The sequence below is a fragment of the Anser anser genome, assembly GCF_964211835.1.
Source record: "Anser anser genome assembly, chromosome: 23".
NCBI classification, from domain to species: Eukaryota; Metazoa; Chordata; class Aves; order Anseriformes; family Anatidae; genus Anser; species Anser anser.
The window spans coordinates 4,734,765-4,750,865 of NC_139744.1; the positions used below are offsets into that span (position 1 = coordinate 4,734,765).

General features: G+C 54.9%; 4 protein-coding genes and 1 long non-coding RNA gene across 7 annotated transcripts in view; 1 reads left to right on the forward strand and 4 right to left on the reverse strand.

Annotated features, from left to right (window-relative positions):
• LOC310885820 (M1-specific T cell receptor alpha chain-like) overlaps window positions 1-16,101 on the reverse strand; it is a 373,370-nt gene that overhangs the window by 246,119 nt on the left and 111,150 nt on the right. The window lies entirely within an intron of this gene.
• LOC310885818 (uncharacterized protein) overlaps window positions 1-16,101 on the reverse strand; it is a 48,528-nt gene that overhangs the window by 15,142 nt on the left and 17,285 nt on the right. The gene's annotated exons all lie outside the window — the stretch shown is intronic.
• LOC310885881 lies at window positions 2,135-8,363 on the reverse strand. 2 transcript variants are annotated; one of them, XR_014575003.1, is made up of 3 exons: window positions 7,672-8,356; window positions 4,915-7,175; window positions 2,135-4,034 (listed from the first exon to the last, which is right to left on the reverse strand). It is a non-coding gene; the product is annotated as an uncharacterized lncRNA (long non-coding RNA). The 2 variants fall into 2 exon arrangements; XR_014575002.1 differs by having other exon boundaries at window positions 4,915-8,363.
• LOC310885830 (feather keratin Cos2-3-like) lies at window positions 10,255-11,277 on the forward strand. The gene has a single exon (XM_083809639.1). It carries the CDS (start codon window positions 10,592-10,594, stop codon window positions 11,186-11,188), a length of 597 nt encoding a protein of 198 aa, XP_083665765.1. The 5' UTR covers window positions 10,255-10,591; the 3' UTR covers window positions 11,189-11,277.
• LOC310885518 (uncharacterized protein) overlaps window positions 11,320-16,101 on the reverse strand; it is a gene marked incomplete at its 5' end in the record, with an annotated part of 44,430 nt that continues 39,648 nt past the window's right edge. Inside the window, one exon of the mRNA XM_083808983.1 lies at window positions 11,320-11,379. The remainder of the gene's footprint in view (window positions 11,380-16,101) is intronic.

A 16,101-nucleotide genomic window follows, 5' to 3' on the forward strand; every position in this document is an offset into this window, starting at 1 on the left:
CCACAGTCTCCGCTGAGACATAGCAGTGAGAATGGGACCTGAGTGTGCACTCAGCAGGATGTGTGTATGGGCCCTGAACGGCACAGGGCATGCACCGGCCTAATCACAGGGCACACACTGGGGGATCTTGTCTCAGGCATCAAGCTCCTCTGTCATTCCCAGAGCCGTGAGGATGAAGTGGCCCTTGTGCTCCAGGCAGCACCGCTGCTCCCCAAAACCAGGCCAGGGCCTTCCCACATCTGCACACACCTCGGGGCCCTGTGGTGTGGGGGTACTTTGCTTTCACACAGACTGTACATGCTGCCAGTGCCACGGGACCAAGATGGAGGATGGGGCTATTGCTCCATGGTGTGAGGGTGGGGGGACCTCTCCACAGGCCAGGTTCTCTGGGAGTCAGTGCTGGCTCAAGTGGCAGCACAAGGGCAACAAGCATCAGAAACAAGACCACCAAAGCCCACGACAACAACGGCTCCCAGCTCTGTACTGACCCCTCACCCGGGGTCTCTGCACAAGCTCAGGCCTAGCATAGCCCTGCCCCAGCTCTGCTGCATGTGTGCCTGTGCCTGGCCTCGCCTAATCTTTTCAGCCTGGCCTGGCCAGCCTCCTAGATGGTGCAGGTCCATCACTGGATGGAGCCTTTAGCCAGACCTCTCTGGGGTCTGGCCTTAGCCTGCGCCCCAGCCCCAGCTCTCACCCGGGGACCGAGACCTTCTACACATAACACATCTATTGCCTGGGTTAGAGCAATAATCAATAGGTGCTCCTGAGCCAGAATTATCTCCTGGCTAACACTGAAGTCTGAGACGGAGGAGCACACTCACAATTTGGAGATTCAACTTTGTCTTGGAAACGACAAAATCCTTCTAGAGAACAGGTCAACTTGTTGATTCCATCTTTCCTATTCCCAGCCTGCAGCATAAGTTACCTGAGAACAAGACCAACATTTTAAAAAGACATTGTCCACATAGCATCTCGTTGTCCCTGAAAACCATAGAATAACAGAACTCTAGGATATCCTAAGTTAGAACAGACAAACAAGGATCATCAAGTCCATCTCCTCTAGCTTCACGCAGGATTATCTGCAAATGAAACCACAGGTCTGAGAGTGTTGTCTGAATGCTTCTTGACTCCAAGCAGGCTTGTTTCTGTGACCACTTCCATGGGGAGCCTTTTCCAGTGCCCGAATTCACTTGCCATTCACTGCTTGGTAAAGAATATATATATTGACAGAAACGTCCTCAGAGAATGGGAACTGTGATGGGGTGGGAGGCACAAGCAGGAAATGTCTTGTGGTGAGTGAAAGACAAGAGAAAAGGGAACGTGTTTGGATACAGTCAAGGATCTTGCTCAGCATTATAGCCCCGCAGGCCAGGCTCAGAAGAGGCCCAGCACCAGAGCAGAAACGGACAATGGTGTTCCTGGTACCCCCTCCGCACTCATGCTCCGAAGGAGAGCAGGAAGCAGAGTTTCTTTCTCATGACTGAGGTGTAATGCAATGCCTTGTGTGTGGCAATCGGAGAGCAACATTGTGAAGATGAGAAACTCAGTGATACCCTGGAGAAGGGGAAAAAATGTCTATGGCAGGCAGCTGGAAACACAAATGGTTCACCTGATGATATGGAAAGTCTCCAGTGTTTGGGGAGCAATGGTGGTGGAGTACAAGTTCTCCAAGAAGGTGAGTGGGCTGAGGAAAAAGTGCATTGGGCTACTCAGGGGCTGGTCACTCCCCACAGTGACAAAGGGGGGCCATTCCCCATAGCCTTCAGAGAGATGAGGAGAAGGTAATGACAAAGAGGATGATGTGCCAGCCGGGATGGTCTGTTAAGCTCAGAAGAATGAATTCAGTCCCAAAGGTCCTGTTCTCCTTTGCCATGGCTCTAAGGTTTCAGAAGGGGATGATGTCAGACTGAGGTTTCATGTTGTAATAAGAGCAGCAGAAAACATCAACAAAAAGTCTTTTCCTTGCCTCTCATGGCCTCTCTTGATCTCTCATTTTCCCTTCATCTGCCCTCTCTCCCTTACACTCTACTTCCGTAGAGACAGCCATACAAACAGCTGTCCATCCTTCTCCAGGCATCCACCCACCCACTCTTCACTTCATGACCCTCCTGGAAGTGAGCTACAAATTACAGTCTTTCATTAGAAATATTAATGTTTTATTTTTTTTATTTCATCTTTGAAAAGAAATTTTAATATTTTTTTTTCATTGCTAGTGGAAGATTTCTTTGTGTCCCACAGTGCAGTATTACATTCAATAATTTTCTGCGTAAAAGAAGCTCCCAACTCATAAAAGTTCCAGCCAGACAACAGAAATACTGCTATACACTATCATCAGTGTCAACCCAGTGATTTTTTTTTCAATCAAAGTGAAGAGAAATTAAGCTTCAGAATGTTGCAAAAGAAACAAGAAATAAATGAAATTTTAGAAGTATTTTTATTCTCTACATTTCCCAGTTCAGCTTTTTCTGAACAGGTTCACGGAAAGCTCAGAAGAAGATGATGAGAAAGAAGTTTTAAATGTTTTCCTTAGTGGAACATTTTTATTCCAATATTAATTGCACCATTCCGATTCTAAACCTGGAATTTAACAGCTGTTTGATCAGCCCCAGCCATGTTCCCAGGCAAGAACAGGAGGGAAGGCATTGTTCCTGCAGAGGTGTTCAATGTCTCCAGAGAATCCTTGGGGCAATGATCCCTGGGGTAGATCAGACCCCTGCTGAGACAAGGCTGAGGCTGGTGCTGCCTTCCCCGAGAGCACAGAGGAAAGAGGGCCCATGGCTGCCCCCTGCTGGGAGCTGCCTAGGCCAAGCTTTTCTTTCTCCGGGTTGCTTCAATTCTTGCTCTTGCAAGCAGACAAAAGAGTTTCCACAAGTCTGAGGACATCAAAACACCACATTCAGCATGCTTTGTGAGACAGAGGAAGCTTCACCAGCACAGCCTCGTTTCTCCTGCCTGGTCTCGGCATTTTCAGCCTACAGGACACCCAGCTTGTCCCAGACATGCAATCCCCCACAGCCGCAGGAGCTGGTCATTATGACACTGCTCCCTGTGCAGGGGCTGAGGATGATCACACATGCCTCCAGCTCCCCTGAGGAGACATCAACGAACTCAGTGGGCTGTAAGTCTTCATTTATCTCTTGCTCTGATTGCTTGCTGTGATGAACATGGAGAGCTCTTGGGCCTTTGGCACTAAGGGCTGCTCTATTTGTTCTGTCCCTTAGGCACAGGCTTTGGACATGAACTGGCTGAAGGTCTGGAGAAAACCTGGTGGCTGGGATGCAAATCCAATTTATTGACTGACTCATTGAAGAGAGAGAAGAACCCTGCAAATCTCTGTCAGAACTACTTCTAGGGGTCTCTGGGCTGGGCTGGCCAGGGCTCGAAGCAAGCTGCTTTATCATGGGCTGGCAGGAATTTACTCACCCTGGGGCTGAGGGGCTGAGAGCCAGCCCCTAAGGCAGTCTTATCTCCCAGCAGGCTCTGCCCTATTCTGTCAGACCGGGAAGAGAGGAAAGTAGAGCCCTGCGGTCCAGGTCAGCCAGTCGGGGTCAGCCCTCTCTGCACAGCCACAGACACCAGCCCGTTTGAGAAAGAGAATATGGCTGTCAGCTCTTGGAGTGAACACGGGAAGCAGCGCAGCCAGGGGAGAGATGAGGGCCCCATCCCAGAGCTCTGCCTTGCACAGACACATCCCCTCCCCATCCGGGGTTGTTGCTCAGCCAGGGCAGCTCCCTGCACCAGGGTGTCACTCACAGCACAGAGGTACAAGGCGCTGTCAGAGAGCTCAACTCCCTTCAGCCGCAGAACACTGTATTTCCCATCAGTGTTCAGCTCCGTGGTGAAACGGTCCTTCTGCTTGGTGCCTGCTATTGCTTGATTAGAAATCAGCTGAGGGCTTTGTCCCTTCTTCTGCTGGTACCAGAGCAAGCCTCTGAAGTTGGAGGTCTCGTATGTGCAAGTGGTCTCGAATGCATTTCCCTGTTCCACGGTGACTTGTCCTTCTTCCTGGGTGACGGACACCTGCCCCATGGTTTCTGGAAGAAAGAGAAGGTCAGCAGCTCTGTGAGGAAATCTCCAGGCAGTCAAACAGGAGTGAATTCAGACCTGTGGGAGATAAGTCTCCCTGTCCTTTACTGGGCTGAAAGGTCCTGAGGCCGGGGCACAGCAGGGTGTTTTGGGGTCAGCTCAGAGCTCCCTGGCCAGAGCGGACCCTGAGGAGAGCTGTGCTGTGTGCCTGCTCCTCCTGCCTGCTCTCCTTCTGCCCAGAGGACCAGGGCACAGCCTGTCATGCCTGGCTTTGTGTGCTGGGTCCAGCATCCTCCAGCAGGTTGAGGCACCCGTGCAGCTACTGGGAAAAGGTTCAACCTGCTTCCTCATCCCTCTCATCTCAGTGGCCTCTAAGTCCCACCAATATAAACAAGGCTGAGGTGAGTGGTGGCAAGAGGGAGCCATGGCTGTGCTGACAAGCAGGAGGACATTGGAGACCATGGCAGGAACATATCAAGCAGAAGACAGACTGGACACCCTGCTAATGTCCATGGGAGGAGAGCTTTCATGTCCCTGTATCCCCCTGGACACAATCCGGCTGTTTCTATAGGAAAGGGAGAAATGAGGGACTGCAGAGACTGATGAAATCTTCTCTGGTGACAGTAGGTGGACCAGAAGAGAGAGACAGAAAAGAGATGGAATGAAAGGACGAGAGAAGCAGGAGAGGTCTCTTCTGCATCTCCTATTTACAAATTGCGAAGAATAACAGCATCTTGAAGGAACCAGTCCAAGAACCAGAAATGGGAGCCAACATTTACCAACATTTTCCCTGTGATTCAAGAGTCGGTCCCCACATAAACATGGTAAGGCTGATGAGGGCTTCCTGGGGAAAGAAGATTTATGTCTTGATTAAAAGCCAGCACTTACCCAGCAGTTGCCCCAGGAAGGCAGTGAGGACGAGATACCCGCGGTGCATGCTGAGAGCGACCCTCCTGTTTGCTGAGGGAGAGAGAGTCAGAAAAGCACCTCCCAGCCCCGAGAGAACAGAGCTGCCGGAAATGACTCTGCTGGGGAACAAGGGGAGATTCAGTGACGAGAAATGTTCTGGTCTGACTGTGCCCAAAATGCTCCCTGGGGTTTCTCCCTCCTCCAGCAGGAGCAACCATTGAGGATTGTCACAGTCAGGGGTCCTGGGAACTCTGGGGGCCACATCAGGGGAAGGGGCTGCTCTCATCTCCTCTCCCAGAGGGGTCCTCACCTCCCCAGCTACAACTGCCTTCTCTTCTGCACACGCACTGCTTGGCCATGGCTGATGTCAGGGCAGTCTTTGCCACTGAGCTTGTTCTTTTTACCCTGGGGCCCTCAGGTGCATGGGGATGTTCCTATTTCCTGTGTGAGGAGAAGACACCTCGATTTCTTTCCCACATCCCAAGAAAGAAGGGAGGAACCATGCTACGCAGCAGCCCAGGGTTTCTGGCTGTGTCCTGTTCTGGTGGGATAACGTAGCTTTTGCAAGAGGAACCGGGCTCCAGTGGGGTATGGAATGCGAAAAGCCCAGAGGGGACAAGGACAACCTGTTCCATAGGCTAAAGGGTGGGGAGTCATCAGGGAAAAGCATGTGGGTTCAGTGGGTCACGTGCACTCACACTGGTGGGCCACAGCGGGCACCCACCCACAGCCACATCCCTGGCAGTCTCTGCTTCCCTGATGCTTGGGCCGCCTCTATCACCACCCCTAACACCTTGTCTGGCTTGGCAGCACCTGGCTAGTTGTGTTGTCTTCCCCCATACCTCCCTCAGCACACCTCAAACGTGGAGCTCTCAGACACCCAAAGGAATGACATTCCAAGCCCTGCAGACCCCAACTGTTCCTTTTATACCCCCCAGGCAGCGTGAACTTTCTCCCTCTCTCCAAAAAAATTTACCGCACGAAGCAGTAAATCCACTTAACTGTGTTGTTGTGTCTCCTCCCACCTTCATCTGCACCTCCAGCCTCCTTGGTGGAGGGTAGCGTGAGAAGCTGAAAAGTCCTCGACTTCGTCTAAGCACTGTTCTGCAACAGCCAAAACATCTGTATCTTTGGCTGATAATTCCCTTTTCAACCTTCTGTTTTCTTCCTCTAAACTTCCAGCCCATTCCTTCTCAATTTTCCACGTTGCAGCTAACAACCAGCACACTCCTTCCTTCCTTTTGTCTTTCCTTACCATACACGCATCCTTCCATTTATTAAATTCATTCCCTGAGGCATTTGGATTGTGGTGTATTGACCTTAGCCATTCCTGCTTTGCATCTTGCCATCCATTTCCAAGAAAACCCTTCCACAGTGTGGCCCATTTATCAAGGGAACCATTCCTTATTCTAACACAAGGATCCTGCTGACTACACCCAGGTCTGTCTCCCAACACTACAGAGCACTGGCAGGTTCTTTAGGGATCCTTGGCAGAAGGAGGACTGGCCACAGGTTGTGGTTATAACTAGAGATTTATTATTACATAAGAAATTACTAGAAATACTAAAAATTACTACAAAATCCTAAAGATTACTACAAATAAATTACTAGTTGAATTACTAGAGTGATAACACTAATGCCCTTTCTCACCACAATGGTGGGTGTCTCCACATGCTGGGGCCAGTGAGAGGGAGAGACAAGGGGGCAGGGGTGCACCTTAACAGCCCCCTTCCACATTATGGATATTTGCCTTACTGTTGGTTATGCTAACCACACTGCCAGGCATCAGGAGCAGGGGCTGCCACTCACACCTGGCTCACCACAAGCCCCACGTGTCCTTGCTGGGCAGGCTCAGCTCAGAGCTCCATGCAAACTGTGATGAGAGGGAGCTGCACCTCACAGCACCCGCACCTTCCTGTATAAAGCTGCATGCTGCAGGCACCAGTGTGGTTTCAGTGCACACAGGTAGACAGCGCTGTCCTGGAGCTTGGCATCTTGCACGTGGAGAAGCACCTGGGAGTTCTCCATGGAGAGCACAGAGGAGATCCTCCCGGAATGCACATGAGGCTTGAACTTGCTCACCTGCAGCAAGAACTGAGGGGACTGGGTCGGGCGCTGCTGATACCAAAAGATGTAGAAAGTAGAGCTGCTGGTGGAGAAATTGCAGTGCAGAGTTGCATTGTGTCCCACCTGGATGGTGGTTTCTTGTGCAAACTGCAGCACAGAGTCCTGTGCATGACCTGCAAAGCCAGAACAGCATTTCAGCACTGCTTGAAGGTGTGTCTGTTCTCCCCCTCTCTCTCCTGTGTCTCTCATTTCACCAACTTGCTCACTGTCTCCTCTCTCCATCTCCCTTTTCACGGGTTGTAAAATGCTGAGCTAAGTACACATGCACTCTTCTTTCTGCAGATGCTGTTTAATTCCCATACCCAAGTCTGTCAGCTTACCGACTTTTTAGCAGTACCTCGCCAGGCTTTGAGTCCATACATACCTATCAACAATGCATGTAAGAATGCTAGGCATCTGCAAAGGAAAAGTCTAGATGCTTATTCCTCCCTGCACACTTATTGCTCCTGACATCTCCCAGACTGTCTCCTTTACTGGTCTGCAGCCCCTGCTCTCCCTACAGAAAGCACTTGCAGTTCTTCCAGGGAGGCAGGACTCCAATTTCCCCCCTCCAGAAATGATGGGATGCCATCTTGCCCCTAGCTTGCCCTCCTGAAAGTCACATCTCACCAAAGTCTGACAGTGCCATCAAGGCTGCCAGAAAAAGCAGGACCATGTCACGCTCTCGCCTTCACAGGGTGCCCACGGAGTGCCCGGAAAGAGGGAGCTCAAGCTTGCGAGTTCACTTCCCCCTCTGCCAGCTCAAAGCAGCCTCTGAACCTCAGCACAGAGGGCGGAGCAAAGCTCTCCCCCTGCTGCTCCTTGGGGCACACCTCTGCCACAGCAAGGCTCTCAAGAGAGGGATGGGCCAGTGGTTAAAGCAGTCAGAAAGGAATCCAGCCAATCTTTGCTGTGCCCCAGGTTCCCCATTGCTAGTCACAGGTTCTCCAGCACCGCGAGCTTCACACTTGTGCCGTTAGCTCACAGCTGCAGGCCTGTGAAGGCCAGGACATTTCACTTGGTCAGCGGTAAGGCAAAAGGACACCAACATGGCCACTGTGTGCTTCCCTCTTTTTGCCCCCTCTGGCAGGTGGGCAGCCCCAGCAAGGGGCAAGTGTCCCCAGTGGTTTCCCACTGCCATCCAGAACCCAGCCAGACACAGAGGCCTGCACCCAGCTCTGCTGTCAATGGAGATGGGATTGCCTCCCCCTCCTCCACCCAACCCCCTCAGGAGAGCTACACTCTCCCTCTGGCAGGGAAGGACGCCCCACCACAGCCCTCTGCTCAGCAGTCAGCACCTCTGCACACACAGACAGGAGTGAATCCTGCTCCAAGGGCAGACCTTCAACGGCGCTGACTAGTGCAGCAAACTCCTCAACGCCTCAGTCCTTTGGCAAGATCCAAGGTTCCAAAAGGTGTCACTAGAGGCAGTGTCCAGCACAGACATTTGTGGCATTGCCAGGACGTCATCTCAGCGCCAGAGGTGCTGGATTTGGGCTTGGGACAAAGCCTGTACAACAAGCTCCTGAAACGAGACCTCTGCAGAAAACGGAGGAAACCCAGCGTGGCTGTTCCGATGCTCCCTCGGGCCCGTGCTGTTTAACTCCGGGCCCTGCAAGGGGACTTCCAAGCACCGGCAGCGCCCCCACGTGGCTCCGGCTGTGGCTGTGCCCCCGCCTCGCCCCCGCCCCACCTGCCCGGCCCCACGCACTGCGGGGCACCCCCTGACCCCCCCAGCTCCGCAGGCCGTTGGCTGCCTTTGCTGCAAGGGCGCGCTGCTGGCTCGTGTGTGGCTGGGTGCCTCCTGCACCCAAAACCCTTTCCTGAGGCTCTGCTTCCTCGGCAGCCAGCCCCCACCCCGCATTACTCTGGGGGTGCTTCCTGCCCAAGAGGAAAATCCTTTTCTTTGCTCCTTTGCACCATCCTGAGGCTCTGGTCAGCCCCCTTCTCCAGCCTTCCTGCATTCTCCGAAGCCCCCTTGTGACCTACGCTGTCACCACCTGTGTGCCCCGGTTGGGGACCATGCACAAACTGGTCAGGGCCCTGGGAAGGCCTCCCAGGAACTATGAACATGGTGTTTGATCGTCAGCCATGCTGAAGCACTCCAAATGCTGAGCATCTATCTGGCGCAAGCGGGGGATCAGTTTACTCTTGGCACTGTGTGATCCATTTGCTGTGAAATCCCACACAGGGAGGAGCGACAGCTGCCCCTGTGCCGTCAGGAGAACCAGCCTGACGTGGGCTGGATGGGAATCTGTGCCCTCTGCGATGCATTTCTGAGGCAATGCTGGCAGGCCTTTATAGACAGGTGTGAGGAGATGGGCCTGGCTCCGGCACTGACTCCCAGGAGGACCTGGCAGTGTCCAGGGGTGGAAATCCCTCATGATAAAGGGGAAACAAGGACACACGCATGTGCTCATCTATACCTGCATGGAGTCATGCACAAATCTGTGCACGCACGTGCGTTCACACTAAGCCATCTGCACACAAGTTTTCACAAGACAAGAGCAGATGTGTGAACACAAGCAAGCAGGCCCTCAGGTGAGTGCACAAGGTGAGCCTGTGAGGAGAGGTGCTATATTCTGGAATGGTGGAATTGAGGATCCTGAGCACAGCGAGGAGGAAGCACAACAGACTTGATGCCCTGGACTTCTGGAGAGCAGACTTTGGCCTCCTCAGACATCTGCTTGGAAGTGTACCATGATACAAAGCCCTGACGGGGAGATGGGCCCAAGAAGGCTGGTTAATATTCAAGGATCACCTCCTCCAAGCTCAGGAGTGATGCATCCCAACAAAGACAGAGTCAGGCAAAACGCCAGGAGACCTGCGTGGATGAACATGGAGCAACTGGCTAAACTCAAACATGACAGAGAAGGCCATAGAAGGTGGGAGCAAGAACAGGTAACATGGAAAGAATACAGAGACATTGTCTGATGAGTAAGTTAGGAGAGCTCAATCTGCTCTAATTAGATTAGAGAGCTTATCTCTGCTCTGCTTCACTGAGACCCCACCTGGAGTGCTGTGTTCAGCTTTGGGGCCCCCAGCATGAGAAAGATATAGACCTGTTAGAGTGGGTCCAGAGGAGAGCCATGAAGATGATCAGAGGGGACCCGTCCAGCACTTCCGGTGAGTCTTCTGCCCTCACTGATGCATTCCTGCCCTAGAAATCCTTGGACATTTCATCCCAGCACTTAAAGAAACCATTGCTGTGGAATGGCCATGGCCTAGATCTGGAAATGAAAAGGCAGCAGTGCAGGAAACCAACACACAGACCATAACATTTGTTGGAATGGTTTGCATTCAAGATGAGCTTGTCAGAAAATTGTTACCTCTGCCAAGGGTGCCCCTGGGCCTGCGGCAATGAAGTACCAGTATAAAAGGCAGCCCAGCTCCCTGCTCTCTCATCCAATTCTCTCGCCTCATCCTCCTTGGGAACCAGGTGAGTCTGAAGCCCTCTCTCTTCCTCTTCTGAACTAGAAGGGATCTTGCATCAATAGACATCACATCTGATGGTGGTTCAGTGCTATGCTGGGTCTTGGAGTTCTTTGCCATGGGAGAGGGGTGGAGGGAGACATTCTGTGTAGAGAGAGGCTGGGACATGGTGCTGAGGCAGCTTTTTGGATTACGCGCTACGGGATTGTCTCATTGGTTCAGGCTGCTCTTTGAAGGGCCCTGTCAGGACAAAGCGATGAGGACCATGAGCCTCCTGGCAGAGCCTCCACATCCACCCTCAACAGTTGTCTTGGCTCCTTTGTTTTGGGTAACAGGGCTGCTCCTCACCTACCCACGCGCTCTGCTTCCTCTCTGCCCTCTCTCCCAGGTGCATCTCCAGCCCCAAGACATGTCCTGCTACAACCAGTGCCTGCCATGCCGGCCCTGTGGCCCGACCCCACTGGCCAGCAGCTGCAACGAGCCCTGCGTCAGGCAGTGCCAGAACTCCACCGTCGTCATTGAGCCCTCTCCTGTGGTGGTGACCCTGCCCGGCCCCATCCTCAGCTCCTTCCCGCAGAACACCGTTGTGGGATCCTCCACCTCTGCTGCCGTTGGCAGCATCCTCAGCTGTGACGGAGTCCCCATCACCTCTGGCTGCTGTGACCTCTCGGGCATTTCCAGCCGCTACTGTGGCAGAAGGTGCCTGCCCTGCTAAAGCCACTGGCCATGGCCCTGGGGTTCCAGCACGACCATGGTGCTGGACAATAGAAGGAGGAATCTTCAGGCCATTGCTTGCAGAATGACTGACTTTCCTCACCAGAGGAGGTAACATTGGCAGGAGCCAGACCAGAGGCTACCCCGAGATTTCTCAAAACATGCCCCATGTCTCTCCTTCCATCCCTCCACCTACCTCTCTCTCCCTTTTCTTTGTGTTCTTCTTCTCCCTTGGGTTGTGAGGCTCCTCAGATCCAGCCCTCCCACTGCGGTAACAGCAGACACACGACCGGCACGATCTGCGCCATGGGCAAGGGACGCTGCCTCTCAGTTGGTCCTGGTGATCCCTGCACTGAGGGGCCTCTGCTCAGAGTGACCTGCTTTTCCTCTGTACACTCATTAAAGATTTCTGCATCCCAGCCTTGGCTGTAGATGGTATTTTTCCTCCGTGTATGCCCTCCTGAGCTGCCCAGGGAGAATTGTTTTTCCCTTGCTGGGTACAAGATGAGTGTTTAAGGAGCCTCTTCCCCACCCCCAGAAGAATGGGAGGTTGCGACACGCTGCAGAGGGTCCTCTCTTGGGCACTGCCCCTTGCAGCTGCAGAAGACATCCCTGGCTTTCACAGAGCAAGGGGCAATCTACCCTTGCCTTGCAGCGTCTCTGCCCACAGCTCCCCCTGTCCTGCAAACAGAGAGCACAACCTCTGCTGTCCTCACGGGAAAAGCTACGAGTCTGTGGGAGGCTGTGGAGGCTGGGCACCCTGCAGGCTCTTAGGAACGGGCTTCCTCTTGCTCAGGACAGTGCTGTGCTGGGTAAGCAGGTGGGGACAGAAGATGGATGACAGATGTGGGGAATGGGTGGAATAAGTGCAGGGATGCCCCACCGCTTCTACTCCACCTTCATCTCCCCTCTTTTGCCCCACCTCGGGGCTATGGCCAGCACACATGGGCATGTGCGGCAGGAACATGTGTCCCATGAGGCCCAACTGCCCCCAGCACAGCACTTGGCAGGGCCCAGGTGGTGGCACACATGCAGAGCTGACCCCCTTCACAAGTCAGCATTGGTGTTAGCCGTAATGGACCATACACGGCAATCTCCAGTCCCTGAGGACCCTGCACCCCCATGGGCTGGGTCAGTGCAAAGACAGCAAGCAGTTTGCATGCCCCCACGCTGCTCTGTGGTGCCCTCTTGCCCCCAGGCATGCAGCAGCTTTCCTCAGGCCCAGGACCTGCACTCACAGGGACTTCCTCACGCTCGTTTCCACTTTTCCTGACCGTTTGGTTTGCTCCTGCTCAAGCAAGAGGTTGTTTCTCTGTTTCTTCTTTCCGTTATGTAGAGGCTATCTTCAGGATGTTTGCAGCGCTCTGGTGCCCAGCTGCACTTCAAGGATGCCCATTGTTTCCAGGCCCAGTTCGACTGCTGGCAGACATTTTTCCTGTCATTGCTTTGCAGCCCCCTGATGTCTGCAGTTTCTCATTAGAGCCTGGTTACCTCTGTAACAGCTCCCATCAGCAGGGCACGCTGTCCCTGCTCGATTACAGAGCTGTTTCCTTAGAGATCCACGTATGGCCCTGCTTGATACAGCCTTGTCATGTCCAGAAGGAATCAACCATGCAGGCAAGAGAGAAGAGCCAAAGGTGTGCTGGGGTAATCCCGTTTGTTGGGATGGCCCATTTCCCTGGAAGGGCTTGGCCTGTGTTGCAACTCACTACAGGACTGGTAGTTCCTGGAGACATTGGTTTCTTAATTGCCCTACTGTTTATTGCCTACCTTCAATGCCCCAGGCGACTGTTAGCAGGATATAAACCCTGGGTGAAGTTCTGGGTGGGTGTCATTGGCAAATGGATAAAACTGTGGGTGGGATCTGCTTCTGTGTTTGCATGAGGCAGCTTAGCTTGGATGAGACACCCACTAAGCTGAGCAAACCCCTCATGTGGAGCTGCCCCTTTGCCTTCAGGAGAACCAGCCTGACGTGGGCTGGGTGGGAATCTGTCCCCTCTGCGATGTATTTCTGAGACAATGCTGGCAGGCCTTTATAGACAGGTGTGAGGAGATGGGCCTGGCTCCGGCACTGACTCCCAGGAGGACCTGGCAGTGTCCAGGGGTGGAAATCCCTCACTGACAGGCACTATCAGGAGCCTCACAGCAGTCTGCTTCTCCTATACATCCCAAGGTCATCGAGGGACAGCCACGCTGAGGCACTCCAAACATTGTTACCTTGAATTAAACCAAGGACCCAAACTGTCCTGATACGGTCCTTGCTGGGGCCTGAAGTTGGCAGTACCAGAGGGTGATTGTTGCAGCGTGAGGAAAAGGAGGACTCAGGAGAAAGGAGCTGTGTTTCGGTGCCTCTTCCCTGGACACATCTCTGCCAGGCTGGTGCCATCTCCGTTCAGCTACACCCAGGCTCCAGACCCTCAGCAGAACTGGAGTGCCTTGGAGGGGCCGGGCTGGCGGGGGAACCCCCGGGGCTGCGGGGCGAGGTGGTCCCGGCGGGCGGAGCGGCAGCGCCCCCTGGGGGCTGTGCCCCTGCCTCGCCCCCGCCACACACGCCCGGCCCCGCCCGCCACGGTTCCTGCCCGGCCGCAGCCCCGGCTCCTCTCCCCGTGGCTCTCAGGGCGCAGTAATACACCGCCGCGTCCCGAAGCCGGGGCTGGGCGAGCCACAGGGCGCTGGACCGGCGGTCTGCTGCCACCGATAGCCGCCCTGCCGGGTCCGTCACATCTTGGGACCCACTATAAGCCCTCACGAGGAATGCGGGTCCTCGGCCTGGGAGCTGACGGTACCACTGGATGTACTCGTTTGACTGGATGTTGGGGTGTGAGCAGGTGATGTTGATGCCGGTGCCATCCCTGGTCTCTGCCCGTGGCTCCTGCTGCACCTGGGCTCTGCCTGCAGCCACTGCCAAGAAGAAAAGGAGGAGAAAACTCAGGAAAGGGCTTTTCTGCTACTGAAAATGTCATGAGTGGGGGAGTGGGGAGAAGAAAACGGTTGACAGCTGATGGGAGCATTTTCTCAGAAGAAAGCACACAAAGGCATTTCTCCGGGAATGGTTATTTGGGGACCAGGTCGGAGCAGGGCTGTTTGGAAGGAGGGTCCGAGCCGAGCCAGGAGGAGAAGGGAAGCAGGCAGGAACGAGTGGGGGTGTGCCGAAAGGAGAGGAGGAAGGCAGGGAGCAAGGCAAGGTGGGAGGGAACGGCCGGCTGAGCTCGCTGGAGGCAGACGGGACGGCTGCAGAGGGAGGACAGAGGGGAGCGAGGTCCGTGAGAAGCCGGCGGGCCAGCAGCGAGGGCAGCCCCGGCCCCCCGCAGCCCCCGTCCCGGCCCCGCCGCCGGCAGCCCCGCGCACCCAGGAGCACCGCGGCCAGCCCCGCCAGCCCTGCGGCCCGGCCCTGCCGCATCCCGCCGCTCCGCCGCCCGCGCCGCGCTGCCCCCGCCAGCCCCGGCTCTGCTCCGCCCGCGGCGCCTCCTCCCCGCCGCCGCCGCCCGGCGCCGCCAGCTCCGCCCCGGGGCCGCTCGGGGGCTGGCCCGGGCTGCGAGTGCTGGGCGCCTGGGGGCGGGCAGGGCTTGGGCTGCTGCCAGCGGGGCTCTGCCCGTCCTGCAGCCCAGCCCGGGACGCGGAGGCGAGTGCGGGGAAAGGCTGAGGCAGCTCCTTCGGCACGGGGGAGGAGAGGGCGTGGAGAAATCAGCTGCCCGTCTGCAGCGTCCCCAGCAAGAGGGGCAGGTGGAGGGCAGCGGGCCGGGCTAGACTGGGCCTGGTAGTGGGGTGATGAGAAGCACTGGTTCCCCAGCTGTGGCCGGCACTGCCAGCAGCTCGAATGGTATCGAAGCTGAGCACATATCCGGGAGACACACAGACAAGGTCATGCACACCGCATTTGAGGACTATACACCCAGGCCGGTACCCCCAGTAGCTGCTTTTCGAGACCCAAAAGACTCCTGCCACATTTGCCTGGAGTCTGAGACCCGCTTCCCCTGCTCCAGGTGCTTCACAGGGACCCCCTGGCTCCAGCAGCTGACAGCACAGACCAAGGGCGACCTCACCCCCAGTCTGACTCCAGCACCTGGTGCCAAATCCACTCCTGCTGCTCCACCAGCAGCTGGCACTTTCTCCTTGCAGCACACATGCACATGGGACAGAGCGAGATTACGCAGAGGTAAGGAAAGATTCCAGAAGAGGACAGGACTGACGGCGGTGCTCAGGTGCAGGGCCCAGCCACACAAGTACATGGAGCAGCCCCTTTTACACCTTGCTCTGTCTGCCCTGGTGTGCTCCTCCTGGCTCCCCTTGTCCTGCATGTCCCCTCCTGGGGTTGTATAGGTCTGTCCTGCACCCATCCCAGCCTATGTCCTGGCCCACAGCTGGAGGAGGTGCAAGGCCCAGGTTGATCTTCCTGGCAGTGGCACCTGTGGCTTCTTGATAGGCCGACAACTGGTGTGAATGGTGAGGTTTGTCTCTTGTCATTGCCTCTGTGTTTGTCTTCTCTGGTCTTGGTCTCTGTTTGCTTGTTGAATGCCTCCTCTTTTCTTAGCATCCCAATTGAGAAGGTCCCCAATCTGATAACCTCACTGGCATAAACATGTCCACAGCCCCGTGTACGCCCCCCAAATGGCGTGACTGCCCACATTTGGTCTCCTCACTGCCTCCCTCATCATCTGTCAGTCAGGTTTGTATCTCTGTGTGTTTTTTCCAGCTTCCTACTGTTCTTTCTCTCTGCCCCCCTCGCAAGTGCTGAAGGGCTGCTTCTAGGGTAGGAAACAAGGAGGGAATAGCTGAAAGGTAAGAAAGAAAATAAGGGCTGCTGTGGAAGCAGTGATGGCAGCTTCCCCAAGATCTCCATTGCTGGAGAGTAGAGAAAATGGCATGGCCCTGAAAGCAGAGACAGAGAACACAGCAGAGGAAACAAACAAACAA